The sequence below is a fragment of the Cibotium barometz genome, chromosome 48 (genome assembly GCF_041138505.1).
Source record: "Cibotium barometz isolate CiBa-2024 chromosome 48, ASM4113850v1, whole genome shotgun sequence".
NCBI lineage: Eukaryota > Viridiplantae > Streptophyta > Polypodiopsida > Cyatheales > Cibotiaceae > Cibotium > Cibotium barometz.
The window spans coordinates 16,197,959-16,221,978 of NC_141093.1; the positions used below are offsets into that span (position 1 = coordinate 16,197,959).

General features: G+C 47.9%; 1 protein-coding gene across 3 annotated transcripts in view; it reads left to right on the forward strand.

Moving 5' to 3' along the window:
- LOC147610876 (phospholipase D beta 2-like) overlaps positions 1–24,020 on the forward strand; it is a 124,779-nt gene that overhangs the window by 37,414 nt on the left and 63,345 nt on the right. For 2 of the 3 annotated variants that reach the window (XM_086785519.1, XM_086785520.1), the window contains exons 2-4: positions 5,488–5,604; positions 6,162–6,356; positions 6,536–6,817. In XM_086785519.1, the coding sequence (XP_086641645.1) occupies positions 5,488–5,604; positions 6,162–6,356; positions 6,536–6,817 (594 nt within the window). Of the gene's footprint in view, positions 1–5,302; positions 5,382–5,487; positions 5,605–6,161; positions 6,357–6,535; positions 6,818–24,020 lie in introns of all 3 variants that reach the window. The other variant, XM_086785521.1, reaches the window with a different exon arrangement.

Here is a 24,020-nt window from a genome sequence, read left to right on the forward strand (position 1 = left end):
CTGCTCACGTCCCAGCACCACACAAGCACCAACGCGGCTCTCTCCTCGCACTCTCCCCCAGAGAGTCCCAGCTGTATCCACACTCTGCCATGAGGCCGTCTCCTTTTTCCTCTCCTCGCCGACTTCGTCAGCTTCTGGAAGAACTTCGCTGGCAGCTGCTCCAATCTCCACGCATGCCTTGTTTTTTATGGCCACATTTTATCATTTTTTATTTTTTTCAAAGGCCTAAAGATGGCCACCCATATTGCTTTCACACCCACCAATTTTAAAGGCAACAAAGGCCCCTTCACCTATTAATTGCCCTCCCTTCCACATACCTTCAATGCGACCTTCCAAGTGCCCATTGTCCATGCGGACGCATACACAATTCAAGTGGCCGAGCAGCTGACATCTTCTCCATCATCTGACCTCTCACCCGGACAGGCCGGCAACAAGCTCAAAGCCAACACCGTCCACCCTGTACACCTGGCAATGCTCTCAAAAGCAAAACTTCACACACGCCATGTACACGTATGTACACATTATCAGCCTCTATTTTTAGCCACACACCGTCCAGACAATGTCATGTGGGACGAAGGGTTTGTTGCAGATCATCCGTGAGAGCATGAGAATCTAAGGCCTCTCTATTTGAGACCATGTGGAGGTGGCGAGCCCAGGTGCCCATACTGCTGCAGCATACATCAAAGCAAGGGTGACTAGTGTGTCAAACAACCACCCCTTCGTGCGGGGCTCTTAGAAGTGTGCCTGGTGACACTGTCTCTCTAACATGGCCAGAGCTGCATATCCTCGTGTGAGTCTATCCTTGGCTGCCTGTGCCATAGTAAATCTTCTTGGCGGAGTCGTAACTGTAATCCCTAGGTACACATATGAGTCTACCACCTGTACCTGTCCTCCTGCTAGTGTGAAGATGGCCTGTCGTCGAATCGGCCCTGAGGTGTGGAGAATCATGGCCTTGGTTTTCCCAAGGTTCGCTGTAAGCCCCCTCTGTGTGTAGAAGTCATCGAGTGCATGGAGATGGTGCTGTAGTCCCATTTGCGACTCAGAGACCAGAATTATATCATCTGCATAGAGCATAATGTGGATTGTGGTACTTGAGATGTCTATCCCGTCCCCACCACCATGACCAATGAAGTTAGCCACCTCATCGATGTACAGCCCAAATAGTGTAGGAGAGAGTGGGCATCCTTGCTTCACACCTATGGTGCTAGCAATAACATCAGATAGCCCCCCAGGGCATCGTATACGCCCGAAGGCTTGCCCATATAAAGCATAGATGCCCCAAACCATCTCTGATGGGATCCCCAATGACTGTAGGCACTGGAAGAGTCTCTCGTGGCACCGTGTCAAATGTTTTGTGGAAATCCACAAAGCAGCAGTATAGTCTCTTCTCCCGCGCCCTAGCCTGGTTAATCAGACGACATCTCAGAGTGAATATATGGTCAATAGTGGAGAAAGCTTGTCAGAGTCCAGCCTGCCCTGGTGCTCGGAGTCCCTCTTTCTCTGCATACGAGCTCAACTCTGCCTCGAGCACTGTGCCATAAAGTTTGGCCAATGTATGACCAATCATGATAGTCATGTAGTTGCTGGGGTCTAGCATGTCTCCCGCTTTGTGGAGAGGCACGATGGTGTGCATAGTCCACTCAGCTGGTAGGCCCTCCACTAGCGCCCTATTAAAGAGGTGAGCAACAAAGGGTCCCAGTGTGTTAGCTGCATAAATGATGCTCACTCTGTATACCTGTGTGGTCACCCGATCTCCCATGTTGTAACCAGCGGATATCTCTCTCTACCATCGAGGCGGTAAAGAAAGTAGAGGTGGTAGGGCGGGATTCCTGTGGCTGTGGTATGGGCGGCTGCTGAGGGATATGGTAGAGGCTCTTTGCATATGTGGGCCATTTGTGTGGATCCTCAATCGGGGTACGAGGGCGAGGCTCTCTCATCCTGCACCATGCAGTGGCTGCATCTTTGCTCATGAGAAGGTGGTATATATCCTAGTACTGTGCCTCCTCATATGCATGCCTCTTACGGCGTGTGAGGATCCTTATGTGTCGGCTCGCCTGTCTCTATGTGATGGTCGCCAGTGCTCTCTGGACACGGAGGTGTCTATATAGCTCTCTGCACTCATCATCATACCACCGATTCTGGGGCATGCTCCAAGATCTATGTGTATGTGCAATGTGTGTACGATGGGGGAAGCTGCGGGTGGCAGCCGTATGTAGTAGAGATGACAGCTGGGTGGTGAGTGTGTCTAGAGGTGACCGGGGATCCATCTGGAATAGCCCGTCATATACATGATGCTCATATATGTCTGCCAAGTCATGGGTGAAGTAGAAGGTTGTATGCGATGCCTGTGTGGGCTGTGTGGGTGCTGTTGTGGAGCTCGTTAGTGACAGTAAGAGGTACGTGTGATCCGCACCAATAGGACAGGGGGGGATGGTGAAAGATGTCATTGCCTGTGTGGTCTCCATGGACCTCATGATGTAGTCCACTGTGCTACCCCCTCTGATCGTGGAAAGCATGTCAGTGCTCCTAAATCTTGCCACTGTCTCATCCCGTTATAAATAATGAGATGGTGTCGCGCTCCCAGCTCAAGTAAGTGATGACCATATCTGGTGTTATCCGGCCCCATGTCCTTTGAGACCCTGCAAGTTTCCGTGTCCTCCACCTCTAGTGTGTGCATCACCTCGGGGTGCTCGAAATCATAAATGTCGCACTGTCGGCTCTGTGTCCGTGCATTGAAGTCCCCCATAAGGAGGACTTCCCCCAGGTTGGAGTAGTGTACGATCTCATCTGAAAGGGCTGCATATGGTGACTCTCCCAATGGCCTTGTGTCCTCCTCCTCGCCTCTACTCGCATCCTTTGCTGTCATGGCATATCTCCATCCTCTAGGAGAGAAGTAGCATAGAGCAATGTATAACACCCTGTCTGCTGAGAGCTGCAGTCTAATCCACATGTATCTAGCCTCCTAGTCACGTGCTACCACGTGTAGGCACTCCTTTAGCTCTCGCTTGAAGAGTACCGCTATACCTCCAGATCCTCTCGATGTGCTCTGCCGTGTGGTCCCCCTGTATGTAAACTCCCACTGATAGCCCTCTACTTTGGGTAGCCCCCTCTCTGGGCTCTGGTGTGTCTTTGTAAGTAGTATGATGTCCCGTCCCTCCATGACCTCCTCCATCCTCCCAGGATGTGTCCAAAGTGCTTCATAGCAGTTCCAAACTGCTATGTGTATCTGTGAATCAGGATCCTCCATAGCCGATGTCCCATAGGCCGCCTGGCGCTAATCGGTGGCCTTGCCATCGATGATGACACGGCCATCGCGATAGAATGCTCTCTTGCCCTCTTTCTGGGCCTGTAGGACTCTCGGGCCTCGGCATGCATGTTTTCCTGTGTTCTATCTGCATCCTTGTAAGGTCGTCATCCAAATAGATGGGATCTCCCTGTAATCCTCGTAGAATCACCATCTTTCTCATGAAGGTGACCCTCTCCGTCTCTCCTACAAACTGTAGGATGAGGGCTCGCTTGCATGTTGAGTCTTTCCCAGCTCTCCATGCTTTGGTGAAGGGGAGAGGGTCCTCTTCCCTATAGCCGAGCTTCATGCATAGAAGCTGTCCATCTTTCTCGGGAGTGGAGTCGGGTGTCTCGGCTATACCTGTGGCTCGAATGTTGAGGCGGCGGGCATGCCTCATCTTCTCCTCCTCAATGGTGGTGTGAATGATTTGGTGTTCTTCCCTTTTGAGTCTCCTCCCTCACTTCTTTACGGATGTTCTTCTTCACCACCTCAACCCATCTCCCCTTCTTCCTTCTCGGTGTTCTTGACGGCTACCAGTTCCACTTTCAATGCACTCACCTCCTCCTTGAGTGCTATGTTCTCTTGTTCAAGGTCCGTGACCTGTGCTTCGAGGGCCATGATGTGCCGGTGTAGTTTGTTCTCCACCTCATTGAGGTTGGAATCGGATGTCTTCTTGTTCTCTTTGATTAGTGCCTTCATTGCCGTCTCGAGGGCCTCGAGCTTTCTCTTGGAGGCTCGGAGCCATTCCTCGAGCTTACTCTGCAGCACTTCCCACAGACAGGGAGAGAGAGAGAGAGAGAGAGAGAGAGTTATGTTGCTGCCTTGGGGGCTTGACGAAGGGTGGGTGGGGAAAGCGGGGGGGTAATGCAGACGGGCCAGCATAGCGAGCCAGCCCAGGCGGGAGAGAGGCGAACGGCGAAGCGGGGAGAGAAAAAGAAAGAAAGAAAGAAAGATATATTGACGTCTACGAGAGGCCAAAGTTGGCCTATGAGACAAAAAATAATACAACTGTGTTCTTCCGGTCATCGAAAGAAAAGAAAGAAAAGAAAAAGTGTGCATGTGTTTGGATACAACTGTGAATCATCATGGATCGGTGGAGCCCATATACAAACAATATAAGGGGGGGTGGGGATGTGGATGGAGTGCTAAGGCAAGATGCATCTCTATATGCTGAAGGGGTAGTACAAGCATGCTATGCAGATCTATGTCTAACTCCATCCAGTGCCATAAGAGGGATATAAGATATCATACATCGCCGATGCTGAGGCCGTGAATGGCGTGAACATGTACCCTGAGTCTGAATGAAAGAGAGCTAGCCTCTCCTGTGTCTCCATCTAGTGTCTCATTCGGATAGCTGCTATCTCTCGGTGACGGAGTCGGGGTGCTCTATGTCCAGTCTATCTAGGTCTCCTCCTGGCTCTCAATTCCTCTGCTCTCTGTGCGGTCACCCCACGTGGTACATCAGCTGGCACTGGCATAGCTCTCTGTGAGCTGGGACTGTCTCCCACCCCTAGTGCTAGAATGCGGAGACCTAGTCCGAGGTAACTCCTCTCGGGCGAGGTGGGTCCGTAGCAGCCCAAGGTGGGTCTTAGAGTGAAGGTAGGCTAAAGGTGGCCAACCAAACTAAGACAAGCATGAATGCAATTTTGCAAAATTGACTTATGTAGGGTTACTTCTAAAGTTTTCTCCCCATTATTCGCCTGCCCATGTCTTTTGCAGGAGCCATCCCATGTCTTTTGCAGGAGCCAGCCGAGGGAGAGAGAACCAGGATTGAAGAGAAGCAGATTCAGCTCTAATTGCAAGAGTTATTAAAGGTTAAGAAGCAAAAACATTAAAGACATTAGGTGACCAAGAGTAAATTAAGAAGGACACTATGTAGGGGCAAGGATTGTTTTGCATTCTTCAGTTAAACATTTTGTTTAACCACTGTAATTGAATGATCAGGCAAGCATTTTAAGCAATTGAATGTTTTAAGGTTTCCATCTTTGAACTTGCGTTTTAAGATGAATCACGCAGGCATGGGTTGATGACTTTGCACCACATCATCTTGCCCCTCCTTAAGCGGTTGATATTTACCATGGGCAAGATCGTTAGAGTAAGCATTTCTGCACTTTTCTGTGTGGCTATTGTGAAGTCAGGAGTTTTGGAGGAATCTTATTGAGGCTGTTTATTGAGGTTCAATGTCGTCTTCCCATCTGCAGGATGGTGTCATGGGAACACATGATGAAGAAACCAGAAGTTATTTTAAGCAATCAAATGTTCATTGCTTGCTTGCTCCTCGCTATGCTCACAGGAAAGTCAGCTGGTTTAAGCAGCAGGTCAGACAAGTTCCTATCTTCCTTATGGGTTTTGTCACTTGTTGAATAGAACAAACTACAGATAATTTGGTTTTATATTTTCCAAACTCAGCATTGTGCTTAATGGTTTTAACTAATGATACCCACAATATAATTCTTTAGTAGCAACTGCTGTGCCCTCCTGCACAATACACACATTAACATGTATACACGCCCCTTGCAAGGGGGTGGGTTTCCTTCATGAGTTTTAAGCCTACGACCTCCCCATTGAGACTGTTGGGGTCTTAAGTACCAGGCTGTTGCCTTGATGATTCACTCAAGCTACTTAATGAAGGTTAGATTATCATATGCTTAATAAAGTTAATACATTTGATGGATTGAAATATGCTGGGGTTTGAGAGGGCAAATAGATGCATGAATTAAGAGGCTAGTGTAGATTGTGCAAGTGACTGAGGTTGGAGAATGAGCATTCAAGACTTGCATGAGGTCTAAAATAGGAGCAAAAAACTGTAAGATTTGATTGCAAACTAGAGGTGGTAGCAAGGCGGAATCGTAGTCTTAATTTCTTTGCAATGCAGGTTGTTGGAACTCTCTATACCCATCATCAAAAGCTGGTGATTGTGGATGCAAAAGGCCCTGGGAACACTAGACGGATAACAGCTTTTATAGGTGGCCTTGATCTTTGTAATGGACGCTATGATACTCCTGAGCATCCCCTTTTTAGTAACTTGAGTACAACTTTTGATAATGATTATTACAACTCCACATTCCCTGTGAGTAATTCAAGATTTTATCCCCTGCACTTGCTTATTACTTTTCTACACACTTAAAAAGCACTGGGATTACGTTGAATGATAGCATTATATCCAAGATGGCAATCAAACTTGACTTCTCAAAGGTGCTCACATACACCATTATGCCACATAACTGTGATTGATTCACTCTTGATCAGAAAGCTGAATGTGGAGGCCCGAGGCAGCCATGGCATGACTTACACTGCAAGGTTGAAGGACCTGCTGCATATGATGTTCTCGCAAATTTTGAGCGACGCTGGCGGAAAGCTGTGAAATGGCATGGATTTTCTTTGAAGTGTAGAAAGGGCATGCATTGGTATGATGATTTCCTTGTTGACCTTGAACGATTGCCTTGGATAATCAGTCCTTGGAAGGATGGTCAGGCCGATGAGAATGTTCACATGACTAGGCAGAATGATCCTGAGACATGGCATGTTCAGGTAGATGTTCTTTTCCTGAAAAAAATAACAAATTTTCATGAATGCTTAGCTGATTCTAAGTATACATTTACATTCTTTCACTTTGTCTTTTCTTGACTTCTGTGGGTCAGATGCAATGGGATGCTTAAAGCCATCCTTTGTGTTGACTTTCCCTCTTGCTTAGGCTTTGTCTCTGATGAAAAGCCTTGTCTACTTGCGGATCTTCTGATGGGTGGGTGATGAGATGTAGAGATTTCCATCTAGCTGCTAGCTGCCATCCATCATGAGTTCAAGATTATACTCATATTGGTTGTTTACACCTTGACCCAAACAATGTTTGGAAATCTGTGATCATGGAGTTTCTATACGCATGCAATCATCCTTTCCATCCCAAGGATCTTGATGGGAAAGCTTCTATTCTCAAGGACGAGGAGCTTACTGTTTGACCTTGAAGAAACTTTTGAGTAATTGTTTTTGCATTCATTTCATATCCAACCCAAGTGGAAGACGAGATGCTGCTACCACATAGCTCTGTTCCATAAAATATCACTGGTATGACCAGAATGTCAAACAAATCTTGGCCAACCTGGGTATTATGATTGGATGGGATGTCAATTCTCATTTACTTAACTTTTTTTTTTTTGGGAGATAGCTGGAGTTGAACACACACAACAAACACACACAACCTACAGCTATGTGCCTCATGGTTTTGTCCGACAAGATTCGATCCGATGACCTCAGGGAGGCACTTGAACACTTCTACCATCTGGACTTAACAATTGTCCACCACCTCCACTAATTTAAGGTTTTGAGCACCTTCAACCAAATGTCTTGAGAACTACATCATCTGCATAAAATAGTGTTGGTATGACCAGAGTGTCAAACAAATATTTCTTCAAAGGTTAGCTTGTGATCTCTGTTGAAGGAGCAAGTTTAACATCATTCTCCACCATGCATTTAGGATTGAATGCATGCAACATTCATCATGATGATTCGTGGAGTAATCACATACATGTCAAGTATGGTGTATTGGCTTGATGTTCATCTCATTGGATGGATATTATCATGGATGTATGCCTTTGATAAAAGCTCATAAAGTCAAGGGCTGCTTGATTGTTATATGCCTTTGATAAAAGCTCATAAAGTCAAGGGCTGCTTGATTGTTATATGCCTTTGATAAAAGCTCATAAAGTCAAAGGCTGTTTGATTGTTATTGGATGGTAACTCATGCTGGACAGGTTTTGCAGAGATAATATCTCGTAATTACACCATTGGATTGACTTGTAGTAGAAAGATGAAATGAATAACTTCACATATTCTACATCTTCACTGTTGGGATCTTGAAGTTATAATCTACATCTCCAGATATTCAGGTTCCTATGAAGCTGGTGGAAAACTGCAGGAATTTAGCACAGTTTGTACCTACCTCTCTTGGCGAGCTTCTACAGCCAAATCTAGCCATTAGATGAAGATGGTGTCTTCTACAAAATTGGTGTACACATAAAGATCTACAACTTGACCAATGGGATTAAAGAAATTATATCCTATGTAGGTACAACAACGTGATCAATCAGCTCCTGTGTGACAGCAATAACTGTAGCTAGTTAGGTAGACTAGGTTCTACATAAGAGCTTGAGCTCAATTATCTTACTATGCGAGTTATAGTGATCTAGAAAGTGTTATTTATCATTGTGCTCCATCATAGTATAGGTTAGTACATGCCTTTCATCATTGATTAGTGTGATAAAGCTTTTATTAAGCTAGGTTCTCCCCTACAGTTCTTAGTTTTACCAGTGTGTTGGGTCATTGCTTCATTAGCGAATACATCTTTCATTGTTGAGTGTTATTTTCATGTTTTATTGTCCTCATTTTTCAGTTTGTTGTCTATAATCTCTTGTCACCTATACATCCGCTTTTGCATGTATCTCTGACATGGTATCAAAGCAAGCTCTAGGGGTTGAGCTTGGGTGGTTACTTGAGCATTTACTTCGGGAAGTGGAAGTCCCGGCATTACGAGTCAAAATAGTTGATAATGGGGAAGTAATCCCAGAAGTTAATCGACAGCCTGAAAGTCGGTTTAGTGAGGGCGACTGCGGAGTCACCGAATGAATTGCCTCCCGCATGTCGGTCGGGAGAACTCTATATCTACTGATTACTTAGAAGAAGCTGAAGAGTGGCGTATTCTTGGATTGCGTGGGTGGTGACTTCAATATAATAGAGGCAACAGAGGACAGACTAGGAGGTGGCACGGCCACAGTCTCAAGAGCGGAGTACTCTGCCTGGGAGGAGATGATACTGATTCTTACGGGACAGGACCCTTGGCATCTCCCAGAGTTTGGGCGTAGCCCTGGGAGTCTTAGTTTCTTTGGATCGGATCGGTTAGGTGGAGCACTGGCCCCAACCTCTCTTGGTTGGACAGGTTTTATGTCGACGAGTGGGCTTGTAGCCGTGGAGGCATGGTTGGTATTCTGGCAGGCACTTAATGTTCAGAGCATGCCCCGGTTATTCTGTCCCTAGAGGACCCATGGAGGCATGACAGGCATGCGAGCTCCAGGATTCCAGACAACCTCATTCAAGACCCGAGATCTGCAGCCGGATCGAGCAGACATGGGCGGGACTAGACTTTTCCTTAGGCTTTGCAGCGTGCACTTTGGATGATGGCCGTGGGGAGATCAACGTTTTCTTATAGGATGCAGCCCGGAGTAGATTGGAGGGATTTCGGGAGCAGGAGAGGAGTCTGAGGAGGGGCCTAGCCTCTTTACAACGTTTTCAAGAGAGTTCCCCAGACAGCCTGTGGATTGAGAGTCAGATTACTACCGCCCGCACAGCGATTCGGTCCATTGAGGAGAGGAGGGTGGAGTATAGATACCCTGCCAAGGCTTCATTCTGGACTCAGGGACAGAGTTACTGGAGACTTCTTTGAGATAGTTGGCCCCCACAGGAGGAGAGACGGTATTCGCAGGCTGCGTGGCCAAAATGGGGCTACTGTCTCTGATCCCCCACATGTGAGAGCCATCGCCACGGATTTCTTCTGATCTTCTCACTGGTGCCCCATTATCCCCCCAGGTGATGGATGCGGGCGAGAGAGTCTGGAGGCACACGAGAGAGGTGGTTCCCCCCTCCCTTCTGTCTTTCTTATTGACCCCTTTCACTTTAGAGGAGCTGGCGGAGGCGGTGATGGCATTACCCAGGGGCAAATGCTTGGGGGCGGATGGGCTTCCTGTTTCTTTCTTTCTTTGCCATTGGGACCTCATGAAAGGTGGCCTTCACGCTGCCTTCAATGAGATTATGGTCACAGGTGCCATGCTAGAGAGGCTCACAGAGGGCTTGATACATTTGATTCCCAAGGAGGGTGGTGAGAGATTGGAGATCCGACAGTGGAGACCCATCACCCTTATAGGGCGGCCTATAAGATTTTGGCCAAGGCCATCATCATGCGACTTCAGCCTTCTCTCCCAGACTTAATCCACAACACTCAGACTGGTTTTTCAGGATCGGAGCATTCTGGACAACATCTTTACCTTTTGGGAGGCGATAGCTTCGGCCAGGATGCGGGAGTAGTACCTCATCGTGCTACTCCTAGACTTTGAGAAAGCTTATGACAGGGTGGATTGGAGCTTTCTGGAGGGCACAATGAGACGGATGGGATTCCCCATGGAGTGGATTCGTGGAGTCTCAGGACCTTTTTTAGCATCACACAACTAGGTTCTCATTCAGGGAGCTCCAGACAACAGATTCCCCATTTCCCGCTCAGTTTGACAGGACTGTCTTTTGGTGCCGTACCTCTTCCTATTTGTCGCCGAGGCCATGAGTAGTTTTCTCTCCGCCTAGGAGACTGGACTCTAGGGATTGCGCCTTCCCCTCCGCACGTAGGAGTTGCTGGACTCAGAGTTTGCAGACGACACAACAGCCTACCTTGCTGGAGATGTTGGGAATCTCCAGAGATTCGTAGAGGCGATATAGATTTTCTGTCGTCCATTAGGAGTGCAGATCAACTGGCACAAGTTGTGTGGTTTTTGGGTAGGCTCCCCCCTCCCCCCCCGCGACTTGGCGACCAGTTGAGGCTTTCCAGTGGATCCTGAGGGGCACTCCAGTCCGCTACCTCAGTTGCCAGGTTGGCATTGATATGTCTCTCGAGTAGCAGCTCGCTCTGCTTCTTTTGAGTATTTGGAAGAAGAAGCTTTTATACTGGAGCTCGCTGAGGCTATCCCTAGCAGGCAGAGTGGTGGTAGTGAACCAGATACTGCTTGCCACCATGTGGTGTATCACTTCGTGCTGGGCCTTTTCTCGGGCATGTATTGGCCAAGTACAACGTTTGATCCAGAACTTCTTGTGGGCTGGAAGTGATGGGAGGCTAGCCAGGGCCAAGGTGGCATGGAGAGTGATCATTCAGCCATGTAGCAGAGGGGGGCTTGGCCTCATCGATCCCGCTATACAGAGCCGTGCCTTGCTAGGCAAGTTGATTGTCAGAGGACTCCTACCCGGCGGTGAGCCTTGGAAGGATTTCCTCTTGGCTCAGATTTCAGCCCGCACTTCGAGCCTTGGAGGCCCGTGGCTGCAGAGTACTAGATGGATCTTCACAGAGATGCGAGCTCGTGGTCTTAGTCCTGCCTTTGAGGACAGGTTTGCAGCTAGTCTACTTTGTGCTTGGGATCATGTCAGGCCAGCCCTTAGACAGATTGTTCCAGTGGCCTCAGAGGAGCAACTTCGACAGCCTTTTGTCTGGAACCCCCTGATCCGTTTACCCAGTGGCCACATGCCAGGGGCCCTACCGCATATATCCTGGGGCGCCTTGAGCATGGGACCAGCCAGGTCCCTCGGAGATTGGATTGCACATAGATAGTTACCTCAGGCGGAGAAGGAGAGAGGCCTGACAGGGATCCGGGGTGGAGATAGGCTCAGCATCGACATCGACTTAGCTATTTCTTAGGAGTGGCTGACTCCTATTCCAGACCCCACACCACCCCCCCCCCCCCCCCCCCCCCCCCCGTTGTGGCTAGGCGTTTTTGCTAGACACGATATCCTCGTGGCGGTCCATGGAGCAAATGAGGACAGTGGTCTGCTCACTTTTTCTATTGGATCCCATGGTAGACTAGAGAGATGAGAGCACCCCTTGTAGAATTTCAGAGGCTGCACTTGGTTAGTGGCCTCCCTCACCCATAAATAGACCCTCAGTCATTTGTAATAAAATATTGGAGCTATACCATGCCAGTATTATATTAAAATAATCATATTTTCTATTATCCCTTAAAATTTTCTCTCTCTTGGGAGCTTGGAGCTCTCTCTCTCTCTACAAAAACTCTTGGAGTTGCTCTTCTCCTCTTGGTGGACCAATTGATTGGTTAGGGGCTTCACTGCAATTAGAGAATCAAGCCAAACTTGAAGGTAAAATCAAATTTTATGGTTTTTTCAAATTTTATCAATGACTTTCTTCTTCTCAATCCCTCTCAAGCTTGAGAAGCTTTCAAAATGATCGTTTTAATTCAAATCGCGGGTGATTGGTTTTCGGGCACGGGTATGGCACATAGATCCAGCACCGGCCAAGGTGGCCAGGGAGAGACTCTGGCGGCTGTGGATTTGGGAGAGCCGACCTGTCACGCGGTTGCAGTGGGACCTTGGAGAGTGGACTTGGCATGATCCTGCAGATCGGGAGGAGACTCCGGATGCCCCTTTCTTTGCATATACAGCGTGGCTTGGCCGTAGGGTCTAGATGCCTGAGATAGATGGCACACTGGCAACAGCAACACACTGGCTGTCTCAGGGCTTATCACAACGCTTCCGGTCAGATTTCTGGAAGAGGCTTTGGGACAGCTATCGGCCGAGTAAGATGACTCTCTTTCTTTGGCTGATGGCACACAGGAGTCTGACAGTCGGTACTTGGCTGGCAGTTGGAGGTCGGTTAGCAGCTTGCCCGAGGTGCGGACACCCTGTAACTCGCGGCGGGTGCGCGGGGGACTAGGGTCTTTGACACACTTGTTGATACCATCAATGCATATTAAAACATTTAAACATGGCCACAACCTTAACATATATCCATCATCACTTTGCATAATTCATAAAGCTGGACAAAACATCCACAAATGCTGAAAATGGATCTTGCACATGTGACACCACATAGAGGCCGGAATGGGCCGACCCCCCCCTTGGAGTATTTTATTACCCAAGGAGAATAATATCATGTACAAGCTTTGAGGGCCGTACTCTCCCCACGGGAGATGCCGGATTATCCCTATACAAATGCCATAACACAGCCCAACACAAGGCTACCAAGCCAGAACATAGGCTGTAGAAATGCCGAGCCAACAATATAATCCATATACCTCCGTGTGGGTACTGATTCTTCCCCAAAAACCCCGGGTCTTCATGCAATAGAGTTGGTACAGCAAGTACAACTCTCCATTCAGCCGGTACAGCAGGTACACTGGTTGGTACAGCAAGTACAATGGCTGGTACAGTAGGTACAGTGGCTGGTACAGCCGGTACGGTGGCTGGTACAGCAGGTACAAATGCTGGTACAGTAGGTACAATAACTAGTACAGCAGGTACAGTGGCTGGTACAGCAGGTACGGTGGTAGGTACAGTAGGTACAGCAAGTACAATGACTAGTACATCAGGTACAGTGGCTGGTACAGCCATTACGGTGGCTGGTACAGCAGGTACAGTGGCTGGTACAGCCGGTACGATGGCTGGTATAGCAGGTACAGCAAGTACAAATGCTGGTGCAACAAGTACAATGGCTAGAAATCATAATAAATGATTAAATACCCTTGCCTTCAGTATTTCTTCGCGATGGAAGCCTCCAAAACAGTCCCCAACAGCCGGTATTCTTCATGGGCAGCCTTCAAGAGAGAGAGAAAGAGAGTAGCCATCATTAGGGCAGCCTTCAACGGTGGTAGAGGCTAGTGTGCAGCAAGAGAGCCTCCATTAATGAAGAGAGAGGGCTTCAATTTATAGATTTGGGCCTCCCATGATCAATCAGTGTACCTCTGGTGCGGCTATACTCCGGGGCTAGCTGCAATGCCTGCTGGCCTGACTGCTCAACCTCTGGTCAAAAGAAGTCTGTAATCTGCCTCTGTAGGTGTCTCTCCCTTTCTGATCCCCTCCCTCTCAAGATACCCTCTCTATGTCTACGCAGCTCCAGCAAGTATAATCCAAGGCATCTTTGATCCTGGTATCTCATGACTCTAGAAAGTGGTCCGAAACCCTCTCTAAACAGGCAGTGAAAACGGCCTCGTATCTCATAATATATTGGACAGTGACATATGTATTGTAACTCTGTCTTTGGCTCCATCTGGCACAGCTGACAAATCCTGGCCTCAGCTGGTACTCCTCTGAATCTGCCAGTCTCAATCTCTAGCTGGTGTGAGGATGTGCGCATCTGACCAATAGCACACCGTACCCCATGAGAAAGATGAGTGTCCATGTAGCTGGGTCTAATCACAAACCCATCCTCCGTGAGCTGGAGAAGATGATCTCTATAGAAAGCCATCTTCGTACCAAGCTCGTGTGTCGGCTGTATCCATGTCCTCCTAGTGTCCAGCTGAGTCAAGTCTTGCCTGATAAGTTTGGTAATCTCTGCCCGTGTGAGAGAGAGGGAGGGTGCATCCAGGGAGTACTGAAATGGAGGTAGCCTGTCCATACTAAAGCCATGCAGTTGGAACCAAGCTGTCATCTGTGCATACCAACATGATCCGTCTCCCTGTTATGCCAATTGTCGTGAAGACTCCAGGGCTAAGCGAGCATATCTGTCTCTAGGGAGAGCCCAAGTGCTATGTATAAAGGAGACTGATCGAGTGAGTGCCTCTACTTCCAATGGAGGGGCAGCCATCTCTGCACGGATAATATCATGTGGTACAGAGGCCTTGGCCCTAATCATCCGGGAAATCATAGAATCCAAGGGCCTCTCCATACGTCCTTATCCATCAGTGCTACCAGATCCACTGAGGGTCCCCATCATATCTCCACTCCATACAGCATGGCTGAAGTGACCAAAGTGTCAAAGAGCCAGAGCTTTGTTTGAGGTTTCTGAAACTGAACCTGTGAACACATCCTCTCTAGTCTCCCCAATGCTGCATAAGCTCTGGTCAATCTGGTCTCCGCTGCTCTCCTCAAGGAAAATAGTGGGCCACTAAAAACCACACCAAGGTAAGTATATGCATCTGTATACTCCACTGTCTCCTGACCATGTGTAAAGGTGGGTACTCACCTCCTAACCCACTGTGCTGTGGTGTTAAACACCATCACCTTGGTTTTACCAAGGTTAACAGACAATCCACTGTCCTGTGCAAACGTGTGCAATGCATCCAAATGATGCTGCATCCCCTCTGGAGAATCTGAGATCGGCACAATATCATCAGCATACAATAACAACGGAATCCATGTCCCTGCTAGCTGTGCTCCTCTGTCACCCTCCCGCTCTACATAGTCCGAAACCTCATCCACATACATCCCAAATAAGGTGGGAGAAAGGGGGCAGCCTTGTTTCACCCCAATAGTGGAGTGAACCATCTCAGATATACCCTGAGTAGTACGTACCTGCCCCACAACTGTCCTGTATAAAGCCATGATTCCCCAAATCAGCTCTGTGGACACTCCCATCTCCTGTAGTCTGCGCATCAGTCTGGCTCTCGGTATCGTGTCAAAAGCTTTGCGGAAATCCACAAAGCAACAATAAATCCTCCTGCCATATAATCTGCCCTCCTCAATAATAGCTCTGAGTGTCAAGATATGGTCAAGAGTGGAGAAACCTCTCCTAAACCCTGCCTGCCTTGATGCACGTATGCCCTCTCTCTCTGGCCATCTACTCAACTCCTGCTCAAGAATAGATGCATATAATCTAGCCAATGTGTGACCAATCATGATGGTACGATAATTCCCAGGAAGCATGGGATCCCCTGACTTGAAGATAGGCACAATCGTGGACATATTCCAAGTCTCAGGAAAACCCTCACACATGGCTTGGTTAAACGTCATAGCAATAAGCTCTGCAAGCATATCTCTGGCATGAATAAAGTGCTCTGCTACCAAACCATCATGATCATATGCTCTCCCAGTCCTCATCCTGTCAATAGCTTTCCTTACCATCTCAGTAGTAAAGAAAGCACATGTCTCTGGGCATGGCTCTAATGGGTCTGGCAGGGGCGGCTGTCCTGGTGCTGTGTACAGGGATGCTGCATACTCACCCCAAATCTCTGTGGAGGTAATGGCTGGTGATGGTGAATGCTCATGGAATAGTCTCCATGTCTCGCCTGAGTCCTGACTCATAAATAACTGATACAAATCCCTCTCTAACTGAGCAAGATAAGCCCTCTTCTTCCGTCGCACTAGGTGCCGGAAGGTAATCCGTGACTGTCTGTGAGTGGGAACACCCATGAGCAGCTCTCTCTGTAATTTGATCCTCTCTCTCTCTCTCTCTCTCTCTCTCTCTCTCTCTCTCTCTCTCTCTGTGTTCGCGTCCGCCGCCTTCCCTCCCGCCTGCTTTTCGCCCTACTCGCCGCCGCCCTGTTCGCTTCCGCCGCCTGCTGTTTGCCCTGCTCGCCACCCCCTCTCTGTTCGAACTTGTTGTCACCCCCTCCCGCCTGCTGCCCTGTTCGCTGTTCGCCGCACAGTTCTGCTGGCAATATGCTGGCCAGCCTATCTATCGGCTAGCCTGTGTGGGCCCCCCTTTCCCCACTCACCCTTGCTCAGGCCCCCAAGGCAGCAACATAACTCTCTCTCTCTCTCGCTTCTTCCATGGCTTCCCCCTTGCGCAACCCGACGAAGGCGACCTTTATGGTCACAAACAAGAGGATAACAAATGTGGAAAAGGAGATGAAGGAATGGAAGGCAGAGATGGAGGGATGGTGGAAGGAGAAAGCCAACTTTCTCCAAATGGTATTCAATGAGGGTAAGCGGTGGAAAGAGGAGGAGGAGGACCTCATAGCAGAAGTCAAAGACCTTCACGGGGAAGTCAACACGCTCAAAGGCGTAATTTCAGCTCTTCAAAGGGAGCTTGCAGAGGCCAAGGCAAATGGTGGACTTGAAGAAGGTGAAATTCAGCCATCCATGATAGAAGAGCTCAAGGTTATCAAGGAACAAGTACGGGCAATTAAGGAAGAAGAGAAGCAACACGAAGCAAAGACTTCCTCATGGGTGGAAGTCATCACCAAAACTCAAAAGAAGATGGATGAAGCGGAGAAGCGGAGAAGTGTCGCCAAGAAGGGTAAAGGTAAGGAGATAACAACCCCTACACCTACAATCATTAACATGACTTTGGAAGAGGAACAACGAAGACGTACACGTGCTTTGCATGTGAGGATTACCGGCCTTAAAGACAGGGATAAAGTTGAAGAGGAGGTGAAAGAGCTTATGGTGTTGATGGGGATTGATAGTCCGACACACGCAAAAGCCTGGAGAGTGGGCAAAAAAAGCGGAGGCAACGGGGAAACATCAAAGGAAAGAGCTCTCATACTTCGCTTCCCCTCTATTGAGGCGAAGAAGGAGTTCTTGAAGAGACGACCCACTTTAAAGAATACAGGCATTTTTCTTGGTGATGATCTTACTCTTTCACAGCTTGCACATATGAAGGAAGTCATACCAGAGATTAGGGTGGCAAGAGAAAAGGGAAAGATAGCATTTTATAGAGAAGGGAGGGTGGTCATCGTGGAGCAACGCTCTACATGACGGTGCGAGACCTATGGGACCAAATTAAAGCTGGCAGCCTGGAACTGCAATGGATCCGTCAGACTTGATGTAGGTGCCTTTGAGGACAGCTTTAGAGATAGAGATATAGTCTTCTACTCGGAGACTCACCAGGCCCCTGGTCAGATGATGCCACAGGTGACAGGATACAGATGGGAGACAGCTTGCAGAGTAGGGACAAGAGTCGGTACACAGTAGTAGAGGATCAGGGGGGGTGGCAGTTCTTTTCAGGGAGGAGCTGCAACCGCTTCTACACATCGTTCGGAGAGATGATCAGGCCAGATATATGTGGGTGAGACTGAGGGCCGACACAGGCAGATTCTTGTATATTGCCATATGCTATTTTGCTCCTAGTACATCGACATATGCAGCACCTAGAGGGCAGTCTCCTTTCTCTATGCTAGATGATGACATATGGGAGTTCTCTAGGGATGGAGACATCATCCTGTTAGGGGACTTTAATGCCCGGACGGGCAACCGCCAGACAGCCTTTTATGATACCTCGGAGGAGATGCTGAGAGAGCTAGACACTCTGGATATGGGATTAGATAGACATATGGATTTATGCATGGCGGGAATATTTTGCATAATATTCTTAATGTTCAAATTGGAGTGGATTATGCCAAGGCAAAGAAGCAAGAGATTGTGATGGTGCAGCTGGATCTTGAAAAAGCTTTTGATCATGTCAGCTGGTCTTTCCTTTCTCAGTTAATGACAGCCATGGGCTTTGGTCCCAAAATGGCTAATTTAGTGCATTTACTTGGCTCTGGCTCTATCACGCAGATTATGCTCAATGGAGGACTTTCGGATGGTATTTCTCTCACCCGTTCTCTCCGGCAGGGCTGTCCTCTTAGCCCTCTTTTCTTTGCCATTGCCATTCATCCTATGTTATCTTGCCTAGATGCTATGGCATCGCATGGTGAAGTGGTTGGTTTGCATCTCCCTCATGGCAAGCAATTGGTCACTCAAGCCCTTGCGGATGACACTTTTATGTTTCTCAGGGCCGAAAAAGCCAATATAGATCGAGCAATGGAAGCTTGGAATAATTTTGCATTGGCTTTTGGGCTGAAAATAAATTCAACAAAATCAGCCCTCATTGTCTGCACGGAATTTGATCTTGAGGCATTAGGGTGGCAAGGCCGTGTGGTGCATACAGGAGACATTGTTCGTCATCTTGGGTATCCGGTAGGTGTGGATGTGGACCCCCAAGCGCTTCTTGCTTGGATTTCTGCTCGGATCTCGGATAAATTTGTGTATTGAAAAGCTCAAGGGTGGCCTATGCACGTGAGGGTTAAGGTAGCTCAGGTTATTATGCTTAGCATGATTTCCTATTTTTTGCCTTTGCTACCTTGGACGCACAAATCTCTTCTCCGTTTGGTTGCTCCCATTCGGTTTATGCTATGGAAGAGGCAAGGAAATATTATGGGTCAAACATGGATAGCTTGGAATCACATTACGACGCCCAAAAGAATGGGTGGGGCTGCTTTACTGGATGTCCGCTTGCATATGGTGGCGTGTACGTGGGCGCTTTTTCAGGATATGTGTTTGCAGGAGCAGCCTTGGGTATTCATGGCTCGTGACTTGATTGAGTTGGAGTGATTGTCACATGGACGGACACGTGTGCAAGCTTCATGGTGGGACATTGTGAATGTGGCTCATCCTGTCCGTATTCGCTCATCTCACATTTTATCGCATATTCTCCTTTCTTGGCATGAAGTTCTACTATTGGCTCGATGGGATCCTGGTCATGAAAGACTACTTTTGAACTCTTTGCAGTTCGAAACATTTGTGGAGTCGCGTGTCATTGTTTGGCCAGACAGAGATGCTTCACGCATACGACTCAACCGCATGGTCAGGTTAGGCTTGGTTAGAATCCGAGATGCTGTGATACCTGGTCGTGATGACAGGCCATATTCGTTTCGTCGTATTCGGCAGCACTTTAAGGTTCCTCGGACATTTCAGCCACTATGGGTTGACATCATCCATGCAATTGAGCCTTTTACTCCATTGCCTCGGCCATCTGCAGATCAGCCTTGGCTTGATTGGGCACTATGTAAATCTGGTGACTTAATATCACTTTCAGCTAACCAGGTCTATCGTAAGCTCGTATCAGAGAAAGATTGGGTTTCAGCCAAGGCCAATAAGGTGTGGGGATTGCACAAGTCTAAATCATGGTGGCAGAAAACTCTTATGCGTGGTTGGCAGTCTAAACTCCCTTACCAAGGTAAGGTTTTCATTTGGAGGATGTTGGTGGGAGGGTTACCTACACGCGATTAGCTCAGCTGTCGTAAAATTACATTGGCCTCTTGCTTCTTCTGCACGACATGCACTGAAACAGTTATGCATCTGTTCATGAGTTGTCCAGTGGCCCGTCAGATTTGGTCTTTTGTCTCTCGCGTTTGGGAGGCAGTAGAGAGGTCTACTGTTTCGGCTCATCAGTGGATATTTGGGATTTGTCCTCAAGTCATTACTTCAGACAATCACCTTGTGATATTCCATTTCCTTAGATGGACAGGACTTTGGCATATTTGGACTACACGGATTGGGTTTATCTTTGATTCCTTGTCTGGAATACATGGGCACATTCTACGTATCCGTGGTTTGCTGCTTTGGCACTTTTCTTCTCTTCTCTCAGCTCAGCTACTGGATGCAGATCTTATTTCGTTATGGTCTACGGCGGCTCGGCTGGCTCATCTTTGATGCTTTTATCTGCGATGCGTATTTGGCTAGGAGGCTTTCTTATTAGTGTACAGGTTTGCATGGTCATGATCCTTTAGAGGATCTTTTGTGGGGGTTTTTTTTGGGGCCATAGGTTCTGTGTGAGCCATGTGGCTGATGTACATTTTTTACATATAATATAAAACACCATTTCACGAAAAGAGAGAGAGAGAGAGAGAGAGATATTAAGCGTCTACTAAAGACCCAATGGGCCTATGAGACCAAAGTGGTACAATAATGTCCATGGCATATCTCATCATGGAATGGAAAATAAAACAGAATGAAGACATAAATATAGCTATCTCACTGGGGTGATACAAAACTGTCCATGGAAACTCGTCATGGAATAGTAAGAACATAAAAACATGGGAGCAACATCAGCTCCGAGTAGATGGTATACCACTCTCCAAAATGTCAATTGACGAGTATGGCCGAGAGGTCTCCCTCAGCTATGTCACGTGGAAAGGTAGCTCGATGGCGGTGGAGCATGTCCTGGATCTGGAGCTGGTGAGGTGATCATGGCCGACGGGGGGGTCGAGGGCATCGGGCACGCTGGAGTGCAGAGAGGCTCGGTCCGAGGGTAACTCCTCTCGGGCGAGATAGGTCCAGAGCAGCTCATGGAGGGTCCACAAGATATCCACTATGTCGGTGTCCTCCACCTCCTGGGTCTGGAAGAAACTGGTGATGGTTGGTTGCCGAGGGAGGAGGCGGGGTGGCTGGGGCCTGTGTCTCAAGAAGGTGTCCCTGTGTCTGTGGAGCTCAAGCAGGAAGAGGCCCAGGCAACGCTAGTCTTGGAAGTCAATGATCTTGGAGAGTGGACCGAATCCCTCACGAAATAGACGGTGAAACCTCCCGCGGATCTCATAGTATACTGGGCAGCGGCATATGTAATGCTCCTCTGTCTCAACCTCTGTGTGGCATAGTCGGCAGATCCTCTCCTCTCTGGGTGTCCGTACGAGCTTCCTGGCTCTAAAGATGCGCTCAGCTCTACCTCTCTCCGCTTTGAGGTGGTGGGAAGAAACCCGTATCCGGCCAATCGCAATCCGCATGGCATGGGACATGTGAACACTCAAGTAGCCCGGCTGCTGGATGAATCCATCCTCAGTGAGTGTGAGGAAGTGGTGTCTGTAAAAGTGCATCTTCGTGGGGAGCTCCGGGGGTGTGATCCATGTGCAATGTGTGTAGAGGCTAAGAAGATCTGACCGGATAACCCGGTTGGTATCCTCGTGAGACAGCTGGTAAAAAGGGGAGTCCAAACTGTACTGAAGGGGGGGTAGGCGGTCCATGCAGAGCCCATATACTGAGAACCAAGTGGAAACTAGTGCCTACCAGACTCCAGAATGCCCCTCAAGTGCTAGCTATCTAGAGGACTCCAGGGCAAGCCTCGGGTACCTGTGGGGATCCATGTGACTGATGTGATGGAAGTATGTGACTGTCTGGAAGAGTGCCTCCACTACCATCGGGGCTACAGCAAACTCTGCCCGGATAATTTGGTGTGGGACTGATGGTTTGCTGCAGATCATACGGGAGAACATCATGACTTGGGGCCTCTCAACTCATTGCCAATCCTCGTCGGATAAATCTGGCCCCTAGAAAGTTGCTCCATACATCAATGTTGGTGTGATGAGGGTGTCAAAAAGCCAGCCCTTCGTCCTGGGCTCTTGGAAATGTGCCTGAAAGCACTGCCGCTCAAGTAAGCTCAAGGCTGCATATCCCCGCGTCACTCTGGCATGTGCTGCGGGAAGCATGGTAAAGCATGGGCACTGAAAGTGACACCAAGGTAGACATAGGATGAGACAATCTCCATAGGATCCCCTCTATATGTGAAGCTCAATCAGGATGTGACGGGGCGATAGGTATTGAAGACCATTACCTTGGTTTTACCAAGGCTAATAGAGAGGTCCCGCTGAGTGCAAAAGTCATGTAAGGCATCCAACCGTCTCAGAAACCCTTCGGCTGAGTGTGAGAGGAGGACGATGTCATCGCCATAAAGTAGTATTGGGATCAATATGCCTGCCAGTGTGGGACCAGCCCCGCCTAATCTATCAACGAAGCTCGAGATCTCATCAATGTAGAGGCCGAAAAGAGTGGGTGATAGAGGGCAGCCCTGTTTGTTTGTTTGTTTTTTTTTTCCCAGAAAGAGCCTTCTATTAAGTATGAGAAAAACATACAACAATCACAGCTATAAGCCGGAAAAATAGAATAGAATCACCCCAATATGTAAGGTGATTTCAACCACTCAGGAGCATCATGATGCCATGTAAGACCTGTGGTACTGTAGAAAATATGAAAGCTAGAGCAGACTAGAAATGAAACAAGAACAAAAATGAAAGACAAAGAGTTACCTTGAGATGAGTGTAGACAAGACACAAGATTGGTACTTTCATTGATGTGACACCCACAATATATAGGTGAGAAGTACAAGATAGAGTAGAGTGACTTATGGGACAATTATAGAGGTGCCACGTGGCATACACTGAGATGACCAAGACTAAAAGTACTCCTAGTGAGCACTTATTTCCAACACCCTCCTTAAGTGGACACTAGGAGAAAGACAGAAAGACAAGACTAGAAGATAGACATAAAGACCTATAGACTGAGAGACAAGACATGACAAACAAAGATCCTGAGACACCCCTCCTCAAGTGATATCCTCATATGGGTCCACAAGGACAGGGACAAGATGGATCTAAAACAAGACACGGTCAGATTGATAGACAGATAGACAGACAACAGATAGACAGACAGACAAGACTAGATAGACAGAAGACTGACTGTAGATAAACAGTTGGACCTTGAAGACATCCCCTCCTCAAGGGCAATCTCTGCCTCTCGAGTAGGGACAAGAGAGAGGTCCTAAAGCAGAATGAGTAAGACATAGAACCCCTTGACCTACATCATCGGTGGTCAAAGTGGTAGACAAGAAAGATGAAGTAATCAGAAAGCCCACTCCTCATCATAGGAATGAATAGCAAGATCTGCTGATGTAGATGCTGCAGCAACATGGGCTGAGGTAGATGCAGGGGCTGATGTAGAGGTTTTAGAATAGCAGTCCTTCTCCCAGTGATTATCACGGCCACAAATGGTGCATGGATGGGCTTTGAAGCAGTCCTTCTCCATATGATTAGTTTTTCCACAATGGGTGCAAGGCTTTCTTACCTTAGAACTTCCTTTCTTTGCTAAAAATGCAGTGTCAGTTTTTTGTTGTTGAGTTCTTTCCTTTCTTGGAGAGCATTGATGATACCTTCAAGAGTAGGATTATTGTGATACTTGAAGGTAGTGACAAGAGTAGCATAGGTGTCAGGTAAGCTTTTGAGAAGCACAGCAATAGCAATATCTTCGGAGATGGGAGACTTCACTGATGCAAGCTGAACCATAAGACTGCGAAAATAATTGACATGAGAGGCTATAGTAGCTCCCTCCTGCATATATAGATCAAAGAATGAGATCATAAGTGCAATCTTAGAGTTTTTAGAGCGGGGTCCAAAAAGAGTATCCAAAGTGATCCATGCTCGAGAAGCAGACTGTATGTCGGAGATGTGATGAATGTAATCATCTCCAAGACCGAGCAAGATGATAGCATAGGCTTTGTCATTCTTGGCAGTGGGAGCATAAGTGATAACTTGCTCAATGTCGGAATCTTCGGGAGCAGCATGGTGAACAACATCCCAAAGACTTTCTTTCATAAGATGGCACTTGATTTTGATTTGCCAAGTATGAAAGTTGGACCCATTGAATTTGTCGATAGACATGAGAGAATGAGTAGAAGAGGCCATGTGGGAAGGTCTTACCTCTTGCTAAAATGCAAGGGCAGTGTCTATTCCCT